At 39.4% G+C, this 27323-nt stretch overlaps 1 protein-coding gene across 3 annotated transcripts in view; it reads right to left on the minus strand.

Moving 5' to 3' along the window:
• rgs6 (regulator of G protein signaling 6) overlaps positions 1-26592 on the minus strand; it is a 114432-nt gene extending 87840 nt beyond the window's left edge. The window contains exons 1-2 of one of the 3 annotated variants that reach the window (XM_080882482.1): positions 26521-26592; positions 19487-19807 (exon numbers count right to left, since the gene is read on the minus strand). In XM_080882482.1, coding sequence (XP_080738608.1) covers positions 19487-19717 — 231 coding nt within the window. In that variant the 5' untranslated portion in view covers positions 19718-19807; positions 26521-26592. The other 2 variants (XM_080882481.1, XM_080882483.1) reach the window with 2 other exon arrangements.
• Between the last annotated feature and the right edge of the window lie 731 nt (positions 26593-27323).

The following is a 27323-nucleotide window of genomic DNA, read 5'->3' on the forward strand; positions in this document are numbered from 1 at the left end:
ATGTCTGGCTTTTGTTTATCCATCTAAGTTTTCTAATGGACTTGGGGATACATGTTGAGTGTACCTAGCAAAAAAAAAAAAAAAAAATCACATTCATTAATCATAACCTGCCACTTGGTGCTGCAGCCTGTGCTGCTTTGGTTTCTGCCATCCTGGAGCTCCTCAGATAAACTCAAGTACCATTACACCTCGTCCAACATACTATAATGGCCCAGATCCACACAGCCCTAGCCTCTCGCTTTGTCTATAGCAACACAAACCCTCATGGTGCCGCCTTCTAGTATGGATACTTAGAGCAGATGAGTCTGAAAGTGAGAAGACAGTGAGCGGCAGTTTCCTGGGTGAAATTGCCTTGTTGATGCCAGAGATCGGGGGAGACTAGCCACACAGAAAGTATGTCTGAATGCACAACATGTCAAACACTGAAGTCAATGGATTACAACAGCAGAAGACCACAATAGGTGCCATTCCTGTTAGCTAAGAACAGGAAACTGAGGATACAGTTCACACAGGCTCATCAAAATTAAACAACATAAGAGTGTAAAAGCATCTCTGGCTTGGTGATTCTTGATTTCTGATTTTCTTGAATTTTCAATGGTTGGGTCAGAATGTGGTTGAGACAACATGGTTCAGGTTGGTGGTCATAGCGTAATGGTATGAGGTATTTTCTTGGCACACTTTGGACCCCTTAATATCAACTGAGCATGGTTTAAATGCCCCAGCCTGCCAGAGTATTGTTGATGACCATGTCCATCCCTTTATGGCCACAGTCTACATCTTCTGATGGCTGCTTACAGCAGGATAACACCATGTCACAAAGCTGAAATCATATCAAACTGGTTTCTTGAACATGACTCACGGGTTCACTGCACTAAAATAGCTCCCACAAGCCACAAGATCTCAGTACAACAGAGACATCACAGATGTCAAGCTGATAAATGATACAAATAATGCAGCTGTATGACACTATCATGTCAACATGGATCAACATCTCTCAGGAACGTTTCCTTGTTGAAACTGTGTCATAAAAAATAAGGCTGTACTGCAGGCAAAAGGCAACCTGGTTCTAGTAAGGTTTACTTTGGAGCGATAAATCTGTGCAATGTTACATAATATTTCTAGTTAAGTGTACAGAATTACTGTAGAGCACATACACAGGAAAGCCTTCACTTTTGTTACAGTTAGAAATTGTAGCTGCACTGTAAAACAACAGTTTTATACTAGTAAACCTTGCTGCCAGAACTTGGGAAAAATGGATCATTTAACTATTGATTGATTAAAAGTTTGTCATAATTCTTTGACGTGTTAAATTTTAGAGCTCTCAAGGAACCTTAAGGCTCCTGGGGAGCTGAATCCAAGGATTCTGACATATAGACAGAAACCGATTGTGTCAAATTAGGAAATTATCAGAGCTTAAAATGTGCAGTCCAGTAATCCACTGGTACTATTCTCTTAAAGCAACCCTGTCAAAGGTGTTTACTATCCATCCATCCATCCATTCGCTTCTGCTTATCCTTTTCAGGGTCGCGGGGAGCGCTGGAGCCTATCCCAGCTGTCATAGGGCGAGAGGCGGGGTACACCCTGGACAGGTCGCCAGTCTGTCGCAGGGCTAACACACAGGGACAACCATTCACACTCACATTCACTCGCACATTCACACCTAGTGGCAGTTTGGATTATTCAATTAACCTATCCCCACAAGCTGCATGTCTTTGGACGGTGGGAGGAAGCCGAAGGAGCCACACAGAAAAGACCCTGGCCTGATGGTGGAATTGAACTCAGGCAACAATGCTAACCACCATGCCACCGTGTGTTTACTAAAACACTCTAAATGAGGCTCGTCTTCCTAGAAATAGAAGTGGTTGCTCAGATTCTTTATGATAATGTCTCCTTGTGAATGTGGAGATGATTCATTCATGTTCAAATCCTGCAAGTAACCACTTCCTATTCATTTGAAATATTTAATATTTTTGTACCTCTGTAGTCGGGACTATCCCGTCCCAGCTGGAGGGGGATAAGAGAGACTGCGTTCAATGGGCTGTGCTGCTTCATTATTTTGGCTCGATCTGCTTGCCTGGCTGCCACGAATTAACAAAACAGGTGTCACTACATTGGGCTGAAGCAGCTTCACAGTGCATTAGCACAATAATGGCTGCAGGTGTATTTATTCACAGTTGAGCTCAACCTTCTATCCAAATATTAACACCTTTCTGAATATATTCACTTCCACACTGAAGAGCTCTCTCTCTTTCTCACACTCTCTTTTTTTCATAATCGTGTCTCAGTGCGGGGAATGTGTGCGTACACGTTTAAGCTTTGTGTCGCTGTAGTCCTTTCATATGCAGTCCTTTGTAATTTCTGCCAAAAAGCGACAGGAGGTTGTACTATGTCTCATTATGGCATAGAAAAGGCTTTTGTCATTGTTTCCTTAACAAAACAATATGGTAATCCCTATTACAGCATGAATATCTGTGGGATTAATTAGGGATTAAACAATTTGCCCACAGGACAAGACCGCTGTATAACCGACAAAGAATTATGGCAGCACAGAGCCCAGATAAACAATAAACTGCACAGTTATCAAATGATATCACCCGTGCTTATGAATTGCCATCTGCATCATAAATATCTTTCATACACAATCTCCACTCTGGTACGCCTACACAATAGCTAATATTTGTTCTAATACTAACAATGTTTCTTTAATATTTCTTGATGGTTTTGTATGTATATTACTTGTTTATGCTTCTGGCTACAGATTAGTGTTTTTTCCCTCACTGGTGCATTTTTCTGATTTGTGTTTAATCATTGGCTGAACATCAAATCTCTTATGGAATATTAATGAAATTACAAATATAGAATCAAAATACAAGTTAAGATGACATTTTTCCAGTGAAATGGGATACTGTGTTCTTTGATGTCACTTCAAACGTTGTTTAAATGCAAATTTTTGCTGTTCACTTCACAATGTGAAAACATTGTCTCAAAGGCTTACAGATACATGACATTCTATTATATTTTTAGCAGTGTTGAAAGTGTAACAGGACCCAAAGTTTTAAAAAGTATCACAAGTGCAAAAAAAGAAGTGCAAATCAAAAAGTGCCTGACAAAACCCAGGCAAACAAATAATAAAGCCAAAAATCCACAAATAAACAGAAAATATGTATGTACAAACATGGAGAAAAGGACAAACAAGAGACAACAATCAGATGTTTTGCAATAGTAGCTTACATGAAAACCTGGAAAGCCTGACTTACACAGACAACATAAAACAAACAAAAAATAAAGTAAAAAAAAAAAGCAGTGCTAAGAACATTCAGGGAAATATACTTAAAACCAAAAGTAGCCACTGCGTGTAGCTGTTTGAGATGGAAAAATGAATACAGGTGGGTCTAAAAGTTACTGAACAAGGACACTTTTTATGATTGCCTCTTTACACACACAAAATAAGTATAAACATTCATGAACATTAATTATTTGGCGGTTACAGCCATTTTTATACTCAATACCCAATTTATGAGCTTCAAAATTAATTGGAAAAAGAGGTTTTTATCATAAGGACTGTTTTTAAAAAAACTGGATAAACAATTGTCTGCTTGAAGTCTACAACCCATTGACATCAGCAAATGTTTCCTCCCTTGAGATGCTCTGCTAGGCCTTCACTGCAGCCACCTTCAGTAGCTGCTGGTTAGTAGATCTTTCTGCATTCAGGTTTGACTGCAGTAGATGAAAAACAGGCTCTCTTGAGTTGAAATCAAACAAATGACATCATCATTGGAAAATATCCCCTTTCTTGAGAAACTCTTGCTTTTGCAGTGTGCTTCGGTTAAGCTCCCATTTGCACTGTGAAACACTTTCCGGTCAGTTTTTGCAGGGAGCCTAAGCAGGTAGTATAGCCCTGTAGACTTTACTATTTATTACAATATAAATTGTACACTTTATCCCGCTACTATCACCACTCACAACGTCACTCAACACTAATGACCCATTTCGACTAGCAGCCATACAGACTTATGCTTTAACATTGCCTCAATCATGTCTGACACATAATGCTTTGGATCATTAACTCTCTCTGTCCTTTGCCAGTTTTCTCTTCCAATCATTCAGATTTTTTTTTCCAAGATTCGTTTCAGATGTTTTCTACCTGAACATAATCGTGTACTCAGTAGTTTGCACCTTGCTATAAACCCTCTGTATTTACATTCATGAAGACAACTCTTGATTGTTGACTTTGAAAGTGATGCACCTACCTCCCCAAAATAGTTATGTGATCATTCCCTATAGTTGTCTTATATAATATTTCAGGCCTTTTGGTGTTGTTGAGCTGGCGAGTGCATTCATTCTTCTTAGTATATTCATACTATATTATTGATTTGGCCTCTTCTAAAGTTTTTGCCATCTCTCTAAAAAGTTTATTTTTTATTATTATTCTCATTATTGTTATTAGTTTGAATGATAACCTCCTTCACTTGCAGCAACATGTCATTTGGACCTCACATTTGAGTTTCAGTGAACAGCAACTAAATGCAAGTTCAACAGCTCCAGATCTTTTTTGTGTTTAATTTGTCATAGGCTGATAAGAGAACAGGCCTCAGCTGGCTGTGAAACTGCTTGTCAATTGTCCAATTTTAAGCCTTTGAAAATGAGGGACTGCGTTAGAAATGTCTGCAATTCCGAAACAGTTATTACAATATTTTTGTTATACCTCTTGAATTAAAGATGAAAGTCTGCACTTCAATCACATATGGATGGGTTGATTTAAAATCCAGTGTGATTATGTACGGAAGTAAAACTACACTACACTAATAACAGTATGTCATTGTCCAAAAATGTATGGCCCTCACGAAAAACACACTTTCTATGCAACGCAGTGTGTTTAGAAGTTCCATATATCTTTGAATGGTGGGAGCAGGAAAAATGATTACTCTGGCAAATTCAGGTTCAGGTTACTTTATCTCTACCCATAAATAGATTTGTCTGCAGTGGGGAGTCATCTAACCTAATGCACATTTTCAATACAAATACAGATAGCAGATTAGCATAACACAAAATACTGATGAAATAAATAAAAAATGACAGAACAAATTCACTGGGAAATGGGAGATGGATGATAAATGAAGCTATGGTAGGGGATTTTGTGTTGTTTGGCTTCAAACACATCCAAATGAACATCTGAAACAGGACGAACTGACATATCACAGACAGCGTCTGGTCTACTGGGTTTATCTTTAATGGTGAGTTGTGTTTTTAGAGCTGTCAAATAAATAGTAATACAGAGGATAGAAATATTAGGTAAATGTTTTGACTTACAAATAAGTCAGTGTGTGTTAATTCTGCGTTAATGTAACACCTCAGTTCATGTACTTTGATCGATTACACTGTGGAATTTCAGACGAGGTGGTTTAAAACATGGTTTACATACTGCCACACAATCTGTATCTGTCTCTTTAAAACAGCCAGGAAACTCACTGATCTGAAGTCAAAACCAGCACAACACACACGCTTACATATTCACATATGCACCTAGAGATTTGGTCGCAGTCACTTTACATTCATATGAACCAGTGAAATTCGGAAACGCTGACAAGAAGCAAGGCCAAGTGGGTTCATCTGACACCTGCTGTCCGACACAACCAGAGCATGACAAATACACTGATGCCTCAATAGACTCACAAAACCAACAGGCTCTTTTCTGCCAGATAGGAGTAAACAAGTGAATGGCCTTACAAGGAGTTTAGACTGGTCCAGATCAGACTCATTCAAGGGCATCTGCTTGTAAAGTTGACTCCATTTTTCCCCGGCTCTGATGCTTTGATGTTTGAACATACACGGGCACACAGCAGGTCTCGTGAAACTGTGTGGGAATTAAAAATAATCCAATGCTCAGTCAGTGTTTTACTCTTCAATCTCTTTAATCACAGGCAAACAAAGAATTAACTGTCATATATTTTAGACTACGACTAAAAATAAACAAAACCTCTCATGTTCTGTCTTAGATGTGGTAAAAGAGTCACTCCTGATGCCAGAAATAACAGAATAAGAAAACTGAATCTGTGCAGGAGTTAAGTGCACACTGAGGAGGATTAATCTGGATTAGAAGTGAGAGAAACAGGAACTCAGTGGGGAATCAGGATGTTATTATTTCTGCCGGCACAGGGAATGTTCCTTGAAGGACTGCTGCCACTTTTTCACTGTCAGAACCAGATTCTATCGCTAATACTGGCCAGACCTGCTGTCACGAGTTCCCCTTATCTTTTACTTTTGATAATTACCAAGAAGAAAACAACAGGGATCACTTTATCCCCTCGTAAAAAACAAAAAACAAAAACCCTCCTGTCACAAGTAAAGATATTAATTTCTAAAACAAGGGGGAAAAGCACTGCAGTTCAACTTTTCTTTTAACTTAACAGATCTGGTTTGTGTCATACGCCAACAAAACCTAGCAAAACAATTATATCAGCAACAGTGCCACACTATACAACGTTGTCATATTTATTTCAGTCAGACTGATTTATTAGAGTTTGGTGTCTAGGCTCTGAGTTCATCACTGCCCATACATATAAAAGAGGGGAATAATGAGTAATTATCCCACCCGAGGCTACAGCTGGACGCCGGTGTGGTGGAACAGTATGCAGTCATGCAGGGGAGCAGCAGGACTGACATGTCAGAGGGAGAGATGGAAAACTTTGCAGCATAAATACACTGCCAAATTGGGAGAGTGTGTTTGGTACGTGAAGTGAGGAAAATGAAGCATGTTAGTGTGTATGACGCAGTGCAGCTTGAGAACTAGCTTGAAGGCTTTACTCCTTAAAGCAGTTTGCCTCTTCAAAAACAAGGGTAACAAAATGCTTCAGAAAAATCAAAACAATGCAATTCAAATTAAAAGAGTAAAAAGTAAAAGAATGCTGGAAGTAAAAGCTATACAGTAAATAAGAAAGGAATAATAGGGAAACAAAAATTACAAGATAAAAAAAATGAAAAATACATAAAAGAACAAGTGCAAAACTTAAGAGTGCGTGCAGAATGTCACAACAACAAAACTCAGCGGGATAGCACTTTGGACATATCCATCCAAGAGAAACCGTAACAAAACAAAGCCCACCATATTCAAATATAGCATCTAGCTTCAGCTAATGAATGGAAAGGTGAGTGATTTGGTCACAGGTCAAGTCAATAACAGCATTATAAGTTCAGCACTGTTGCCTTTTCCTTTTTCAAGGCATCATCTTACCGAATCTTATGTAAATTTATCTTAACCCTCAGTCACACAGGGTTAAAGACCTGTCAACAATCATCAGATAAAGGTGAAAAATGTGTATTACTCGACCTGTTGCAAGTGATTGCTGGATTGCTAGCTGTAAATTCGATGGCTATTGTCCTAGTCACACAAGCCTAGAGGTTGGTAGTTGACCCCTGCGCTAACCATCGTCGCGAGGGGCTGCAGGCAATAATTAATGTGAAATTAGTTCCAAAGTTGTGTTAGGGTGCGGCACCAAAATCCTTTTTTTTTGATTACTTTGGTTTTAGGCAGATTGCTGAGGTCACTGGTAGTTTTCAAAGAAGACACATAGAAATTGTCTGCAACTGATGCAAACAGGAAACAACGGGTATTGGCCTTGAAAAAAAAGTTGTGCCTTTTGAGATGTGCTTGTTTTAGCGTTAGCACAACTTTTACTTTGAAGACAAGCTTCTCTATTTTTGTTGCCGTTTCCAGTTTGGATTGCATTTTCTTTCAAATTCCAGTGCAGCGGCGATACTAAATGGTGGCTGTTTGCAGACGATTCGGCATCTTCCATGCAAGCTGCAGGCAACTGTGGCAATCCTCTAGCAATTAAAGGTTTTGTGTTGCAGTTCCTGCGATTCAACAGATTCTCCAGCAGCTACCTGAAAACTGTCTGACTGGAGGTTGCAGGGGAGTTGTCGACCGTTCTTTTGGGCCTTAGTCCATTATTGTTCCGTAAATGACCCCAAATACATGATTCTCATGATTTGGGATTTTTTTCAGAATTTTCTTTCCATTTTTACTTTTTCCCCCATTTTTACTTCTTGCCTTTGTACCTTTTCCTATGAGTCTTTAGTGTTATCTATGTTTTATTAGCCAGTTAGTCGCATCAGTATAAACATTCCCTTATCTTGCCATGTAATGGGGAAATTATAGTTCAGTGGTGTTAGTGCATGGGCAGTCTGTTGACAGGCCAGGGGAAGATTCATCTCTGTCTGTCTACCTGCAAAGAGCATCTGTTGCCATAGGGTGGGAATGTTCAACACATGGTACAAAAGCAGTCTGGGGGATGCTCTTTTTCTTATATTGTGTGTCCATCAGTCAGCCGTGGAGAACAACAAAGGTATAACACAGAAAGAGCTGAAGTGAAACATCAGTGTCCATGGCAGCCACTGTCTGGCTCCACATTTCTCCCTTCCCCATTTCAGCCTATTCATCAACCAATCAGCATTCAATCGCTGCACGGCTTGAAGTGTTAAGAAGTGTTCAGTTATGGGACAGAAAAGCATTAGATACCAGCTCATGAAATGAATCAAACAGGAAAAAAGTGATGGTTTCAAGTTTCAAAGTTAACTGCCATATGCAGGGTAAAGAGACGCGTTTCCCTGTACAATTAAATTGTAACAGTTACTGTTACGGTACTTTGTGCCTGGATGTGTAAACAAAATATTCGATCATATATGCCCGTGTTGTATTTTTCAGATAGTTTCGCTGCCCTCCAAGTGAGTGAAATGCTCCAAGTTCACAGGATTGTGGCAACAAGTAAAAATGGAAAATTAAAAAAGTGATGAGTGATCACCTTGTCACTTTAAAATTTGCAATTTAAACTCTCCCAATTAGCCTCTCCCTGCCACCTTGATTTGATTAGCCTGCTGTTCTCTACCTGCTCTGTTATTATGAACTCTCTTCAGATATCTGCGGGCGGCTGCGCTGTGATTAGACGCGCTTAGTCATTTGCTAAGTGACAAGCGGGAGCACACAAACCTACGAGCAGGCATGCATGAACACACAACACCACACACACAGTTGCATTTCTCACAGAAAAAGGCTTAGATGAGAACAACAACAGTGGAAGTCTTTACAGTTACACATTTCATGCCTGCAATACTTCTAAATTTTTGTGTCATACAGATAAATTATATTTGTGTGCTTGTCCACATTATTAACATCCAAACCATTCAATACACTGCTAAATGCTTGAGCAAGATAAATGAAAACTGAGAAAGTCATATTGAAAATCTAAAAATAATTGAACATGACCAAAGTGAGAATGTTGATCCACAGTATCTGCTTGGATGCCGTGATGCCATTGGAGTTCAACAGAGAGCTATGCACAGGTTCAGCTATGATTCATACTCTTGCTCACCAGTGAATATCTTTGCCATGTGAAATTGCCTAATAAATATGCGCTGGACAGCGGTGACTAGGCATGACTGGAATTTTATGGTTCATAAAGGGGCTCAAAGGCTCATAAAATAAGTCATCACCTTGTGCAGTCTGCGTTTCACACTATAAACAGACAATATAGTTATTAACTCCTAAATAGTAATGTTAAATCACACTGAATTGTTTTTATTGCTGCATGGACATTTGAAAAAAATGCATGCAATTAAATTGGGATGTTGTTTATAGGAGTTTTAATAAATCAGTTAATCTACTTAAACTGTTGTTGTGATTTGCCTGCACCGTCAGAGGATACATGGAGGAGAAAAAGAAGAACTCGTTTATTAGTTTAAAAGCTGCACCGTAGACTCAAATGGATGAGGGTGCTCACATTAAAGAAAAAGTAAGCATATACCTGAAAATTTGCATATTAACATTTTATTTTCTTCTTGGCGCTTCTTTGATGTGCTCTGAACCCTTCGTCAAGGCGTTTGGCACATCAAAACAACAACAAAATGAGCACAACATCCTGCTGGGGCTGTACAACTAAACAACAAAAATACTCCTTTTCTTAAATTAGGTGGTGGTGTGTGGGGGGGGGGGACTCTGCTGTGAAAGGCTTGAGATCTGAACGTTGAACACCAGAAGATTGGGTTAACTTTTCTTTTCAAACAGCCACTTATTACTGCTATTGCTTATGTTTCATCCACATGGCAGCAAATGTTTTGTGGCAGCCTCTCCCATAGGCCCTGAACTCAGCCATTTCTAAACAGAGAGCAGTAAGTGCCAGCTCTGTGGCACATGGGCATTACGCTGAAGTGGTTCAAGAATAAGGATCTTGTTGGGAAAGCAATAAAAGTCTAATGAAGCTTAGCTGACAGTAGTTTGATGCCCAATGTCTGCATAAAATATGTTATTTTCAAAAGTTAACATTTAAATCTTTATTTATAAAGATTTAAGATTAAATTATTGCTTCTGCAAGAGAAAATGTATTAAAGTCACAGTGTGTAAAATCTCACCACTAGATGTCAGTATATTGCAGATTGCAGATAACTGAATTCCGTTTTCTTAGCTTTAACAATTCAAGTGCGTAATTCTACCTATGGTAGCCACTGTAGGACAAAAAACTCCCTATTCTGGGTTCATCTGTTGTGAGTGTAGGCTGTCAGTCCGCTGTCAATGTGTGTCCATGTCTATTTACCCTGAAGAAAGCTAGAAAACTTTGTGAAAGAGGTTTGATATGAGACAATGAGTCAGCGAAACACATTTCTGACCAATGACAGCAATACTGAGGTGAGTTGTTGAGATTATCCTAAACCTTCGTGTTAGTAAGTGCTGGTGTTTTTGCTGTCCGTCTCTGTTATCTACTGTTAGCCACCATTAGCCTCTGTTAGCCTCCGTTAGCCAGTGTTAGCCTCTGTTAGCCTCCGTTAGCCACTGTTAGCCTCCGTTAGCCAGCGTTACTGAAACTTTCTTTGAAGTGTATCTAACATTTTTCGATTCAGACACTTGCCGAATAAATTCCTATACAACGTGAGAATGGAATCAAACTGTTTATCAATGGGAAAGTGTGATTTGGGTTTTTTCTAACGAACACTTGAGCCTATCATTAGCATATTCTTAGCTTATAACTTGCTGCCGTTGTTGTTATTTAGCCGCCTCATTGCCAGTTGTCCGGAGAGGGGAGGGTTGTATGTCTAATCTCCTGACAATAAGTTGGCTTATGCAAGTTTTCATGAGATAGAGCCCCGACTTCAGTTTAGGAAGTAAGGCTCGTGTGGGGGAAGAGGATGACGTTTTATTCAAATGGCTGTCTTGTTGTGTCCTTCCTACGTGTTTTTAAAAACATAGATAAAACATAGGTATGATCCCTCATATCTTGGGTATGAAGGTGCAGAGGAGTTCTCTTCTCCTCAACCTTTGTTATAGTACATATGTGGCTGGTTTCTAGCACACAATTAGACAGAACAGCAATTTTAGCTACCGTATTTAAGTTGCCAGGGCAACATCGCAGCTTCCACATTTTACATATCTCAATTCGTAGTTTATAAGAATGCATCACTTGTTGGAAGACATAATTTTACAGTAATCTATGTGCATTTATGTCTATAATATTGTTTTTCTATTAAATTAATATTTTTTAAAAACCCAACCGACTATACCTTTAAATTGCCATAGGATGCAGGGGATCTTAAATGGAGTGATTGTTCTGGTATTTATTGCTCCTCTTACAGTAAGTCATTGTTGACAGTTCATTGGTTGTGTTCAATATTTTCTCCATTAAGAGAGCTGATGATGCATATGGAGAAAGGGTTTACATTAACACATGGGGATTTATTGTCTTTGTGGTTACGATATATGGTTCACTACTGATATTGATTCCTCTAATCTCTCAGCTGAGCTGCTTTAAAGCACATTATGAGGTCAAAAACATCAGGATTTGTCAGGAGGAAGGTGCTCCAAATAGAGCTTTAGGTAGTCACTGAAATATCTAGCTTTTGAGGGGAGGCCCTGGGAGGAGACGGGTGATGCAATTTCCCAAAGTAGTGTCTGCATCATTGAAATCATGAGATGTTTTGGCCTCTGACTGAGTTCTGTGGCAAGAGCTGAAAACAGTTGAGAGACTCAAAAATGAACACTTCATCATAGGATGGCTGTACATTAAAAAAAAAACTGATTTTTGTTAAAATATTACATTTAATTTATATTTGCATATGCAGAAAAAAATCTGTAAAAAAAAAAAAATTGAAATTGAAACAATGGATGGAACCTAACTCGTGCCATAATGCTAGGAACCTGGTGAATATTAAGAGTTTTATCACAGTGTGTTTCTCAGTAGGATTACATACAGATAAACAAATGGCCCATCATTTAAAAAAACATGGTTTTTGAATCAATGCACCTCTTCAAACAGTAGCTTCATGGTGGCTTTTCAACCTCTGAGCTCTCTTTTAAAGCATGTTCCAGCGGCCCAGATGAATATGGGAAAAATGCATCTGTATAAACAGCCTGTTAAGTAAACAGGTCTGCACTTCAACAGCTGCTAATGTCAGACTGGAAATTAAAGACGTGGGGGGTGGGGGTGGGAAAAGGTGTGTTACACTAAAATAACAGCTCTACAAACACACAAGGACACACCCAAACTGCAGCATGCACAAATGCTCTGTATCCCACTTCCTACCATCTTTTCTTATCACTCTCTCTCTCTCTCTCTCTCTCTCTCTCTCTCTCTCTCTCTCTCTCTCTCTCTCTCTCTCTCTCTCTCACACACACACACACACACGTACACACACACACACACACACACACACACACACACACACACACACACACACACACACACAGTGTTTCTGAGCAGATGCTGGCTGACAGGTTTGAATTCATGCTGGTGAAAAGGTGAGTCAACACCCTCCACTCTTGTCAACACCATTGTGTGTGTGTGTGTGTGTGTGTGTGTGTGTGTGTGTGTGTGTGTGTGTGTGTGTGTGTGTGTGTGTGTGTGTGTGCGCGCGCATTGGATGGTGACAACAAAAAATAATCTAGTGGGGAGAGGGGGAGTAATGTTCAGTTTCTTAGACAAACATCTATTGTACGCATAGATTTATGATTTTAAACCAAATAGGATAAAAGCATTAAAAATAAATAGAGGGAGAATTCATTAAAGTGATTAGGAATCAATTAGAACAGCAGACATTAAGATGATAGAATAAGAAAGTGAGGGGAGGGGTAAAAAAGAAGAAGACATGGAATAAAGTCATACACCATCTTTCTAGCAGATGAATGGGTCCCTGTGGGCGAGAGGCATCACTTCTCATCCTAATTACTCTTCAAACACTGACCCAGTATCAGCTCTCATGTTCTACCCGCATTTAACTCTCCAAGCACTAAAATCGTCTTGCAGGAAAAAGTCGGTGTATAAAATTGGAAGTTAATTATCTATAAGACAAAAAAAGGAGAAACTTAATTCACCTTAATTCACCATTAATTTGAAGTGGTTCGATAGTTTGGGTCTCAGAGCTTTGGAAACGGTGAATTTGAAGCACAATTTGCATGCATCATGATTGGTGACTCATCTAAAAAGACTAATGGGAATGCAGTCCTGGGAATACATATTTAATCACAAAGCAACCTTTTGCGTAATGGCCAATATTGTAAATCAGTAGGTCAGCTTATAAGCAAGTGTTGTAATGCAGAGAGACTGTGAAAGCTATAACTCATTGGAATGGCATTTTGAAGTAGCTTTTGTCTGCATATAAATGCAATGCAGCCCATGTAGCTGGTTGTAAGTGCATTAGTCTGTTTCATCTTCTTCACAGCAGCCAGTGAAGACACCGACACCACAACACAACACACAACAAGTCACAACCAGCTCTCTAAATGGACGCCAAACATTGTCTTTAAAAACATGATGATGAAAAATATAATTTTGTCATGACATTCCTCATTAGAACTATTAAAAAATGAATTTACTTAACTACTGTACACAATTGATCTATTTGTCATTAGAAAGCACACCTGCCAGGTGGCCTAGTTCTTCTGTAATACTTCTAATGATTCAGTCATACTACAGTAGAAATAGAACGACCACCTCTCTACGTATTGGTGGTTGCATTGAATTTGATCAGGTTGGTGAAGGTCTGTACATAACTACCATATAATTCATAAACACAGACAAATTTCAGTTGCAGTCAGTCTGTGCCAATCAACTTATCTGTGACCCATCTGCAATCTGTCTCATTGCAATGGAGGATTCAACTCAGCTGCTTGTCAGCTGGTTATGTTATTCATAAAAGTAAGGCTGCTGAGTGCGTGTCATTTTGTAGTTTAATTGCCATCCTTCAACAACTACCTCACTATTTCTCAGGATTTTTTGAACTGAATCTGAAAAATTGAAGAAATGTTTTTGATAAATAAAAACCTCTCCTGACTGTCTTTTTTTGTTTTTTCCACAAAACGCTTTTTTGGTTCAACCACGGTAAAAGATACTTCAAATTTAGCTGAGGATATTATGATTTGGAAAATGGACTAATTCTTATATAGTGTTTTCTAGTCTCCCCACGCTCTATACAACATGCCTCATTCACCCATTCACAAGCACTTCTAAACTCAAGTGCAAACTAATAAACATTCACACACATTCACACTCCGATGAACGCAGGTTTTAAAATATATCTTGGTGATACTATGACTTCTTTGCTGGAGAAATTATATTAGATGACAGGTGTTCTTATCTTCAACTAACATGTGTAAGGCTGCTGCTCAGATACATTTTAACTCTACAGATTCATATTTTTTGGTATTTTTTCTGTTATCTTTTCCTTACCCTTTGCCTACTGTTTTTCTTTGCTATCAAACTATTTTTGCACTTTTATTGTCACGGTCTGCCAGGGCAAGCTGTGGGGATGTTGGAGAAAGGACCCAAATGCTGGACTAAGTGCAATGAACAGTGCGTTTATTTACAGTGGGGTAATGTACCACACACAATAAATCTCCAATGTACTCCCTCAACTCCTGTGTTGTGCCTTCTCCTAAGTGCTGGTATTCCGTGCGTCCTGCCGTACTGTGTTCCGCTCTCCTCATGGAGTCTAACTCAACGATCCTGCGCCGGAGGAAGCTCCATCGCTCTGTTAAGTAGCTCCCCCGACGAGCTTGATCAGAAGCAGGTGTGTGAGAACCTAGGCGTGATCAGCAGCTGGCAGGGCCACACCCATCAGGCCTGCAGGTGGCTGTCCAGCCACACCCGCAGACACACACACATACACACACCAGCATGGAACACAAGAGCACAGTGCAGCAAACATACATCCAATACAATAATAATAGTCCACACTGCTCACCATCCCTGAGTCCCAGGAACTGGGTCTGTGACACTTATACCATCTGTTATTTTCTACTTCCTTGTTTTTCAATCTCTCCACACAGCTTCTTTTTCTATCTGTAAACTCTCGTCTCTATCCTGCATCAGGAACTCGTTTATTTATTCATTTACTGGCAATTGGAGTCCTGCGATTCCAGCTCCACCTCCAGCATCTTTAGATAAATGACATTTCCAAAGCCAGATGGACTACAGATACTGAAATAGTCTACCATGAGTTCATCAGTCCTACCACTTATCAACATTCAGATTTTTCTGTCTCATTGTTGTTCTTGTCATCGTGGAAAGATAAGAAGAATTGTTTAAAAAAAGAAAAGAAGGTTCAAATACACTTAAAAAGCACCGCACATAAATGATCCAATGAAAAAGCAGCTGAGAACAGAGGGTGAATGTGTAGGTCAGATGAATCAAAATACATAAATCAATACACAGACTGATCGATACACATAGGTTCATCTCACTAAAATTATTTTTCTTAGCAGGAAATATCCATTTATAGATCCTTCATCAACATCACCAGTAAATACTTTATTATATAATTATTATATAACAATAAGACACTCAGAGTGAGTTGTATCAGACAATGCAATCTCATTATCCAGTTTCAGGATATTAAGACACGTGCGTCTTCAGTTCCATTCATCCAAATCGGGACAAAATCTATACTGTAGATATCCTCCTGCATCAAATCATCCATAGACCCTTCATACAGATATTCAAACCCAACTTTCTTAGCATCTTGGATAAATCAATAAACCATTCTTCTTAAATAGCCTACAGCAAGAACTCAGACCTACCCAACTGTAGTGTCTAAAACAATATCCAGCTATGGCCTTTTTCCTGATGATACCACTGTTTTCTTTTCTGGTGGTGAACACATATTGTGCAGTCATCTGCATGTTTACATTTGTCTGCATGTACAGTGCTGTGAAAAAGTATTTCCTTCCTTCTTAAGTTCCTTTTTTTGTATATTTGTTTTGCTTTTGTTGAATGTTTCAGATTAAACAAATCCAAACCTACTGCAGTCAAACATTTGCAATTACTAGGAACAACTCTACATGGCTCTGGAGGAATTTTGTCCCACTTTTCTTTGAGAATTATTGGAATTCAACCATGTCTGAGGGTTTTCAAGCATAAAATTCATGTTTGATTTGAGTCCAGCCAAGATCGCTCCAAAACCTGGTTGTTGTTTTTTCATTTGGGTTTTATTGTTTGTTTGTTTCTTTAGTTGCTTGATTTTTTCCATTTAGAGGTGGACTTGCTTTTGTGTTTCAGGTCATGATCTTGCTGTAAAACCCAAATGTGCTTAAGCTTCAGGACATGAACTGATGCTCAGGTACTGTCTTTCAAGATTTTTTGAAAGAGAGCAGAATTCATGGTTCCATCGTGTAAGGCAACTCGTCCTGGTGCTGAAACAGCAAAGCAGTCCCAGACCATCACACCACCACGTTTGACTGATGATAATGTTTTTTATGAAATGCTGTTTAGTTTTATGCCACCTACCGCGGGACTCAAACCTTTCAAAAAGTTCAACAACAAAAGCCTTGGGGGTATATCGAGATATTTCTTGGCAAATGTGAGATCTTTGTGTTCTTTTGGGTGAGCGGTAGTTTTCACCTTGGAACTCTTGGATGCCATTTTTGCCTGGTCTTTTTCTTATTGTTGAATCATGAAATCTGACCTCAAATGAGGTCTGCAGTTCTTTAGATGTTGTTTCTGGATGAGTTGTCGATGTAGGCCAGCCATTCCTGGTAAGGTTTCCACTGTTTCAAGTCCCCTAACCTTAGAAATGGATTCGTAACCCTTTCCTGATACATGTCAGTGACTTTGTTTCTTAGATCTTGACATGGTGTGTTGATTTTTTTAAAGATCTTTTAGCCTACATAACTTTGTTCCATTTAAGTGATTTCTTTCCTTAACATGTTTGAGGCCTGGGTGTGGCTGATCTAACTGAACTCAGCTTTTCAAAAAAATGTGGTTAATCGCAGTTAATTCATAGGTTAATATTGCAACTAAATGTATGTGTTCTACCAATGTAAACGATTCATTTTAGAAAGGCCACATTTATGACATTTTCTTCTTCCTGCACCTTTTTATTCAAACTTGAATAAAAATAAATGAGTAGAATACAAAATTTGAGTCATTTGAGCACTTGTTAAACTAATTGAACCAGAAAAGGTTATCTGTCCAAACAAAAAGCAAAAATAGTGTTTGCCACTAGTAAGTTTTATCTTCAAGTGCTGCTTCTTTATATTGTCAAGTGCAAGTGCTGTCACTGTGGTTCATTTCCAGGCTTCATCAAGACTTCATCAAGACTGAATAGGATGCAAAGTAATTTGATAATGCCCACTCAGCATTTAAAAAAGTTCTCAGCCTCCATTAAATATCCTTCACATCTCTGATCACAGAATTTAGTGCTTACTGACAGAGAGAAATTATTTCAGCCAATTTCACCCATTAATTTTTGCATTACAGACACGCTATGGCTAGTAGAGATCATTTTCCATCACTCTCTTCTCATCTTTTTCATCTCCTCATCCCTATAGATCCACACTTCCGTGGTCACGATAAATAAGTAAAAATGTGCACTAGCTGCCTGCTGGTAAACAATACTGACACGTTCATTTAGCACAGGAGGCGAGATTGCCCTCAGAGTAAATTCATCTCCTTCCCCCTTGTCTTTCATTCAGGTTGGGCTGACATGACATAGTGCATTGATTCCTTACTTACAAACTTACAAAAAATGGCAACCGAGCCTCCTCCCTTATATTTTATGTACAACATTTTGGCATTAACTTATCATGGACAGTTTCATTTGTGGTGTGCTGCTTCTAGACAGCTAGTCCTTCTGGACTAGCATTCAAGGTTCAAGGTTCAAGGTTCTTTATTTGTCACATGCATAGTTATACAAGTATAACACACAGTGAAATGTAGCCTGACATGCTCCTCGACATGTGCAAAAATTGGGGGGGGGGGGTGTAGAGGAAGAACATTATATATATATATATATATATATATATATATATATATATATATATATATATATATATATATATATATATATATATATATATATATATATATATATAGTATATACACTGGGTGAATGTGCAGTAGTAGCAGCATTTAGGAGTTAGTGTTTTTTTCCACTATTCTTTATTTATCTATGGTACTTAATGCAGTTGTCAACTTGCAGTGGTGGCTCAGCTGATGTCTTATGTAGTCTCTTCACTTCACACTTCTTTTAAAACCCCATTTCTCACAAAGATGTCCTGCTATTTCTGAAACTATCCTCTCCATAAATTTGATGTGTGTCTTTTCTGATCAAAAGAAACATACTGCAAGCTTGTTCATGAAAAACAATCTCTCACTTTTTTCGCCACCTGTCCAAAAACTTTCCATCTCAGTTCGCAGCAGGAGCCTTCATTTCTAGTGTCATATATCAGAGCAGCAGCTCTTCAAATACATATGACTCCAGCAGCTCCAAGAGGAAATTGCTGCATCACCAGCCAATAGGAATTAACTTCAATTTTAGTATGTAGCATCCTAATTATGCATGATAATTAGTTAAATGTGTGCACCAGCTGCCTGCTGGTAAGTAATGCGGTCACAGCTCATATTCATTTAGAAGAGAGAGCAAGACTGCCTTTGAAATACATTCATTTGTCTTTTAATCAGCTCTGTGTGGCATAAAGTAACTAATGTAGAGGAATAACAATAAACCTCTAAAGCTTTGGGTTATAATCACACCTATAATTATACCACCTATACAGTAAATCTCCATCTCTGATGACACAGACATCAAAAAGAAAGTAATTTTGTCCTGTTGGAGTTTATGCTGATACTCTGGCTTCCTCCATTTAAAATACATGTAAAAGATGCATACATGTAATACATGTAAAAAGAATAAAGCTAGTTTCAGAACTGGCCTCACTGATTCCAGCCAAATGTAAAAATCTCAGAATCACCTGAAAATAATAAAATTTGCTCCAAAACTCTCACAGATCAGCTGAATGTTCGCTTTATTTTTTATTCAAACTTACTTTCGAGTTTGACAGACAGCAAAGCCAAAAAATCATTTTGCACTGAAGCGCTTAAAAAGCATTCCCCGTCCTACTCTCTCAAGTCTGCAGCACCACCAGCAGCAACCGGTTAAAATTTGTCTAACAAAACCACAAACCACTGTGAGTCAGCAAAAAGATGCTGGAGATTATACTTGCTCTTACCTTTCTGTAAACAATCATGTTGGGCGTGTCATCATCTGGGTCCACGATGCTCATGGACCTCGTGGAGAGCAGAGGTCGAGACGGGGTCGTCTGGGCGATCTCCTTCGGTTCTTCAGCCCCTTCGTCAGGTTCAGACTTCTCCACGGGGCTCGACTGCTGCTGCTCCTCTTCCTTCTCCTTCTCCCCTCCTTCCTCCTGCTGTTGCTGCTGCTGCTGCTGTGCCTCAGCCATCTCTCCCTTACAGTCGCCTTCCCCGTGTGTTAAATTATCCTCTCTTCTTTGTCTTCTCTTCTTTATTTCCAACTGTGCTGTCTCCAGAGTCTAGGGAAAGAAAGAGAGTGAGAAACAAAGTGATAAATTGGACCATAGAACTGAGCATTGGGCTCCAGTCTCCCATGTCTCTCTATTTTCTGGTTTTCTATCAGCAGCCACAGGATGGATGCAATGGAGGCGTCATCAATTCTCCTACTTTTCTCTGTTATCCCTTCTACGCTACTCCCTTCAGACCCGTCATATGAGACTGAAGTTAAAGGAGAATAAAATACATTCTGTTTTTGCTTGATTATTCCAGTCAATCATTTCAGTTTGTGGGACATCATATTTCCTGGCATATAAGAGCGTCACTTGCTTTTTTCCCACAGAGGATGTGATGTCTTGTTTTACAAGGGGAATAAAAATTTGTTTCTTCAGTTAAAATGAGGCATCATGTGCATGAATTAATTCAAATGATGAAAATCAGTCAGATGAATATCTCATTTTGAAAACTAATTTGCACGTTCATTTCCATTCAGAGAAGCAGAAGGATAGCAGCAAGAGTGAAAGGGAAGGTTTACAAGATGGTAGTGGGGCCTGCTATGATGTAGAGTTTGGAGACAGCAGTAGTGACAAAAAGACAGGAGGCCGTGCTGGAGGTGACAGAGTTGAAGATGAATTGTGTTACATGTGACCAAAATGGACAGGATTAGAAATGAGTATATCAGAGGGACAACTCAGGTCGAGCGGCGTGGAAACTCTTTGGAGGATGCTGAAGATGGAGTTGCCAGGCAGGAGTAAAAGAGGAAGAGCACAGATAAGATTCATGGGTGTAGCGAAGGCGGACATGGAGACTGTTGCAAAAATGATTTCACATTATTCCAATAAACCACTCACAAAGTACAGAAACAAATTGCAGCAGGTTAAAGGTTGATTTTAAACCCCATAAAATTGCCCTTTAATTTACTACAGAACAACCGATCACCGAATCATGCACAATACATGCAATATATGCGACTCCACACACACACACACACACTTGTGACATCCCATTACTCAGACCTGTCTGTGCTCTTCTGACAGCTGTCAAAATATTGTTGTGTGACACTTGAGCTGAGATTAGGTGCAAGAAGGAGAAGGTTCAAAGTCAGATAGGGGGCAAACAGCTGGAAAGAGAAATGAAACACACTTGACACCCTGGTTTCTATATGAGGGCTCCATCTATGCATCCTCTTTTCCTCTGTGCTCATCAGTGCCAGAAGATTTTATCCCAAACGTAACTGGGACCAGATGCCTTTCCATTTAGTCCATTGTAAAAGAAATAATAGCTTCTGACTGATTCATCTGCAGACAGCTAGTCTCTTTGCTGGTTGCAACACAGTGAATGTGCAAAATAACGTTACACAGGCCTGGAAATCTAAACAATTCTGCACTCGATTAAATGAGTCTGGTTGCAAACCGCGCAATGAAAATGCAAAACAAATCTAATCTATAGGAAATGTTATGATAGCAAGCTCTTCCTTGTGTTGGAGATAACTGAATCCTTACAACAATATACCTGGAAGCTGCCAAATATGCACTCATGATAATGGAAACACACTCCATTATTTCATTTCAGTTTAATTTATTCATTTCTTTTGCAATGCAAACCAGAAGAGTTTGCACATAATCTCAGTGAGATGGAGGTTTCCTGGAAACATTTATCTGAGAAAATATTTGTGGAAGAAATTATAGACTTTAGGTGTATGACTGGAAGATGATTCTGCTCAGAGAAAAGCTGTATTTTCCACTTTGTGTTTCCACTCAGTAAAATCTTTAAAAAAAAGGCCATCACACTCACCACTAAATATAAAGAACTGAAATGTGAATGAAGGCCTGATGCAGGTTATCAAAGCAAAATGTCTTCCTAGAACTTCAGCCAAATGTTGGCAAAGAGTTTTTAACTCATTCACTGCCAGCCATTGGCAGTGAATGAGTTAAACCCATTGACTCATTCACTGCAATTGACGGCTATAGACGTCAATGGCAGTGAATGAGTTAATAGTGTCCACCTGTGCTTCATAAACCATGTGTACATGGGAAATTTAGTTCACATGTGTAGTTCCCAAAAGCTAGCATGAATGGTGAGAAGGAGAGCAAAATTAAGTTCTTTTTTCTTTACCTGGGAATTCACTGTAAGAAACAGTGTTTTTAGTCATTTAAATCTTTATCTATTGCTTATTTACTTTGGTGCAGTATGAATGGGCAGAGGAAAACTAGCAAAACTTGAAAATACAGTTAAAAGTGAAGTCACATTTTCTAAAACTGTCCACAGGCTCAGACTGGAGTCATTGCTGGGCCAATTCTAGTCCCGGGCCTCATGTTTGACACCCCTGCTGTAGGAAAAAAAATCAAATTGATCTAATTTAATCAATTTGTAAATATTAACCGTGTAAGCATGTTTTCAGCTGAAAGAATAAAGGTATCAGAGCTGAAATTTGACACAGAATCAGTGTGGGTGCCTGCATCCGCAGTATCATCATCGTGAGCATCATGTGTTGATATGCTATTTCGATCGTGCATAATCTCGTATTCTGAAGCAAAATTAGAAGTTAAAGAACTTCCACAAAGCAATTTCTGCTTCATGCCCAAAGAGTGAAAAGAGAAAGGAAGCAAAATGAGAGCAGACTTGAGCATGATTGGTTGTAGGATGATTGGGTTTGGCATGTTGGGAAACATCCACAGATCTGAAGACAAGATCAATACCACTCTCATATCTATATGGAAACTGCGAAGCTTCAGCCAGAGGCTAGTGTAGCTTAGCTTATCTCAGAAACAGGTGCACCTAGGTTGTGTATTATATTTAGTTCATGTATTACTCATAAAGCCGTTTACAAAGACACATAGTGGTAGCACATCTTCTTCCGTGCAAGCAAGCTAAACATTAAATAATAAGAATCGAACTAAAGTTAAGAAAGTGGTTTTGACTGGGTTAAGAGTAAATGGCAGTTTTGTGTCATCTGAAGTGAATTTAATGTCCTTTTTAAGTCGACGCTCTCATTAACCAGCTGTTTGTGTGTGTCTGAATGTGTGAGAGGATATACTGCACAAAGTGTCCATGTGTCCACGAGCTTTCTGGTGCTGAAGAAAAGACAGGGACACCGTCTGCTTAACTGCTACTCCAAACCAGCAGTCAATGCTTAGAAGTGATGCCTGGTTTGTTTCTCTGAACTGCTCAAGTTTAAACTCCCATCTTCTTTCCATCCTGCTCCTGGAATGTCGTAAAGTTGCGTAGGCTGGGATCAATACCTCCAACATTCGCTCTAACTCTGGATTTTGCAAAGAAATGAAATGTTCAGGTTGAACATTCACATGAGATCATCCTCTATCGCACAGTTATTTAATTAATGGTTCACAGAGGAGCCTCACCCCTGTTGATAGAGATGCTTTAGTTGGCCTAATTGCTTTAAAGAACTTCCAGAGTCAGCTTTGGTCACCTTGAAAGCCTCTGATGTAATGCCTAATCTATTTATTCAAAATTAGATGAACGTGAGGATGAAGAAGATATAAAGGGACCACACGCGTCTCATTTTATGAAACGCAAACAACATGTTTTTACAGAAGAATTAAAATCTTCCTATGTTAAGCCCTCAAACTCCTTCAGAACCGCCAGCTCAGGAAACTCCTTCCTGTGGTGTTTACGAGGCTTCAATCGATGTGCTGTGATGTCTTCGTGAGAGCCTGTAGGTGTAGAGTCCTTTGTTTGTTCGCCGCTCGTGTTAGCTACGTACAATTACAAGTGAAGCACAGTTTTTTAAACTTCACTTAAGCTTTATCTTTCTTCTTCTTAAATGCAAAAGACTAACAAGCACGCTTGAATTTCAGCTGATGTCTTCACCAGCTCAGCGTTCAGCTCTACATAATTGGAACAAATCAAGCGCTGCCACAGAAATGATACTCGATTGCAAGAAAATGAACACTGAGGAAGGCATCAGTCAAAACATTTGTGCTCGCTCCTCTTTTGCACTACAAAGGAATAACAACAGTGAAAGTGTTGTGATGTAATTTGAAGTCACTGAAGAAGAAAAAAATAAAATAAAATAAAAATAGGCCCCAGGTTTCAGGAAATTAAATGACTGAAAGAAACGCATGACATTTATTTTTATACTTGTCGCAGATTAATACTCTAAATTATTCTGATTACATTTAGAGGTGAACATTTATTTAACCACCCCCCTTTCCTTTAAAACACGCTGCGATGACAGGAAGTGGATGCGGTGAGTGAGATCTCTTGCTGTGTCTAAAGTCTGCGCTATCCTTTTCCCTCTGGACCCTCCACAGTGCAACGCACACCCAGCGTTTGCTTCACCTTCCATCAAAAACCACCCCAGGGAGGGCTGCATGAGGATGTCTGGCTATTTTACACAAAAGCCTGGCTACAAATATAAGGGACACCACCAGTTTAGAAGCCATTCAACCTTATAAAGAGTCAAATGTGTGGAGTTGTGTGTGTGGTTTATCAGGCAGACTGCATTTAACAGCATATATCACACAGTAATGGTTCATTCACATCTTGTTTAAGATACGAAACATATTAAGAGCTTCTGTATATTAATGGTACAGTACTGTATCTTTTTCTTGTGTGATCATGTAAATTCAAGTTCAAATCCTTGATTGTTTTTTCACGTGTGATCTAGTTACCAGGTTTTGTGTAGCAGAAAGCTGTGCTGAGGTTTAGACAGCAATGAGTGAGACTACCATAGAAATTCGCCAGTCTTCACCTTGGGTGGTTGATACAATTTTGAGCAGGTCAGGAATACTGTAACCTTGTGAGGCAAGAAGTGAATACCAAGCTGCAAACACAGTTTAAGCATAACAGGAAACTGAATTCAGAGTACACAGAGGAGGACACCCACAGGTAATTTTAGGGTAATAAACTGTTTATGTTCTAATACTGTTCCTCTTTATATTACTGTAGTAGCACTAATATGATCGGAAAATCTCATCCACACTACCGACAATATGATGTCATAAAGCTTAAAGCACAGTATTCTTAATTACTGTAAATCCAGCTGCCAACTGGGTCATTCCAACACAAATCTTCACATTTTTTAGAACATTTTCTGCTCACTCGTTCTTTTTTTCCCACTTTTTTTTGTTAGATATTCATGTTCAAGGGTTGTCTCAGATTTTCAAAGTGTGAAAAAAGCAGGTAATAATAAAAAAATGTATTTTATATAAAAAGCTACAAACTTTGGACATAAAATTTTTAGCCAAATTGGAGATAGGCGAGCAGAGAGCCCACAGTGATTTGAGACTGAATGACCTTTAACGGTGAAATTACAGTGTAGCGTTCATTGAAATGAATCTAATAAAGTATTGTGCCACACCTCTTAATCTCTGAATTCAGGTGTTTTCAGCTCCATTCCCATAGCTGTATGAAATCGAGCACCTGCCCATGCAGTTGATTAAAAGTTGGTTCCAAGGTCTCAGTAACATTGAGCAGCAGTTTCTTAACTGCTAACCTAACTGGGGGTCATATAAGTGCTGGATCGTGCTTGATAAGAGTTCAGCAGCTACAACAAAGCTAGGCTAGACTATTAAGCCCCAAATCCACAGCTAGGATCAACTTTAGAATCACCATTTAACCCGTCACTGGACTGTAGGCAGAAAGATCTTGGAGGCTCCGAGAGAACATGCAAACCCCACAAAGAAAGGCCAGAGCCTCGTCCAAAATCTTCTATCACTTGGGAATTTATTTTTAGAACAATGTAGGAGTGAGTACCTGGTCACAATATAAAAACTTCTATGCTTTGTGAGGCTGCGACAAATCAGTCACAAGCGTTTTACTGATATAAGCCACTGGTGCTGGCCGATAAGGCCAAAGCTGGCACTTGTTTATCTTTTTCAGTTCATCCTCGACCTTTAAAGATCTTTGATTTTCTTCAAAATCCCCATCATGCAAACAAATTTTTGCATGATGGGGACGTCAAAACTTGTGCATCCACATTTGACCATGAAGTCAATCAGGTAAACAATGCTCTGACAGTCCACAGATAACTAAATCAAGATAACGTGTAATTATGCAGCATTAATATAAATATCAGTATCACTGCTTAATAGCCAGAACCGGGCTCAAATCGTCATCTGTCTTAATGTGGGGAGAGCTTAAGTTTGATGGATGATGGTCGTGCATGTCTGCATACCAACAGTGACATAGATCTCTCTCTCGGTCTCACTCCGACCTCTTTCTGTGGTCTCTCTATCCTCTCAGAACCGCTTCACCCCCCAGCACACACACCCAGCACTCTGCAGCCTAATTTACACGACACAGTCCGCAACAACCAGCAGCACGCATTTTTACGCGCGTACTTTACCCTACACACACACACACACACACACACACACCACACCTCTCTCACTATCTTCCTCACAAATTTCCGTGCGCATCCCAACAGATGCACAGAGGACGAAAACGCGCAAATTGATTTCAAACATGCACTTGTGCACTTCAAGTGTCCCCGAGAGATCACCTGAGGTCTCTTTAATCCCAGGTGGGAAAAACTGCATCCTCCGTGTCACCCTCCGAAATATTAATTACTCCAACAACAGCCAAGCAACACCTCAAGCACAGCAAACTGAGAACACCGCTGCAATGACAAATAACAGAGGCTTTACCAGTAGGAGCGTTAAAAGCGCACGCAACAACATTTCAGTTTTCTTTTATGCATCTTTCACCACTAATAATACCGCCACTCGTATTCGCTCTGCTCCAGCCTCTCCCCCTTCTCCCCGTCCCTTACCTCTGCAGCCGGCTTATCTCTCTCTCGGAGCTCAGGAGCCAAGAAGCAGCTTCACCGACCGACCCATCAAACCGCCGCACAGTGGAGAGAGAGAGAGAGAGAGAGAGAGAGAGAGAGAGAGAGAGAGAGAGAGAGAGAGAGAGAGAGAGCGAGAGAGGAAGAGAGAGACCGTGTTTGGAATATGGGAATCATTATACTGCAACAGTTCAGATAGTAGGTGTACTCATTTAATATCGCACCTATGGTATTCCAGGGCAATCCCAAACTTGCACGAATTTGGGATTTTAGGAGTTTACGCAGAGTGTGCATCTCTCTATTGTGTGTGATTGTCAATCCCCCCTCCGATGAAGGTTCACCAACAAATTAGGTGGTTGTTGTTTTTTTTCAGGATCAGGGGAATGTTGTGGTTATGGTCATGGTTAGGTTGGGTTTGTAGGATAGAGGAAAAGCCAGCTTTACATCTGTGTAGGCACCACTTATCCTGAAGATTAACAAATACTGTTAACTCAATATTTGATATGTTCACGTACTGGCTCTGTTATCTGCACTGTTATCAAATAAATATTGGCTGTAAACAATTTTTAGATTATTGTATTGTATACTGTTTGTATTCATAATTTACACGGTGTCACATAAAGTGTCCAGTCAAGCTAGTCATATTCATATGTTCCATTATCATAAGTTGTGAATTTTCCCTGCAGGGTCTTATGGTTTTACACAATAATACTTGACCCTCTGTCTGCAGACACAGGTCCCTGTGCTGCTGTTTCCCCTCTTTGCCTTAAAATCCATTGATGTCATAA

The sequence above is a fragment of the Rhamphochromis sp. 'chilingali' genome (genome assembly GCF_963969265.1).
Source record: "Rhamphochromis sp. 'chilingali' genome assembly, chromosome: 5".
Classification (NCBI taxonomy): Eukaryota; Metazoa; Chordata; class Actinopteri; order Cichliformes; family Cichlidae; genus Rhamphochromis; species Rhamphochromis sp. 'chilingali'.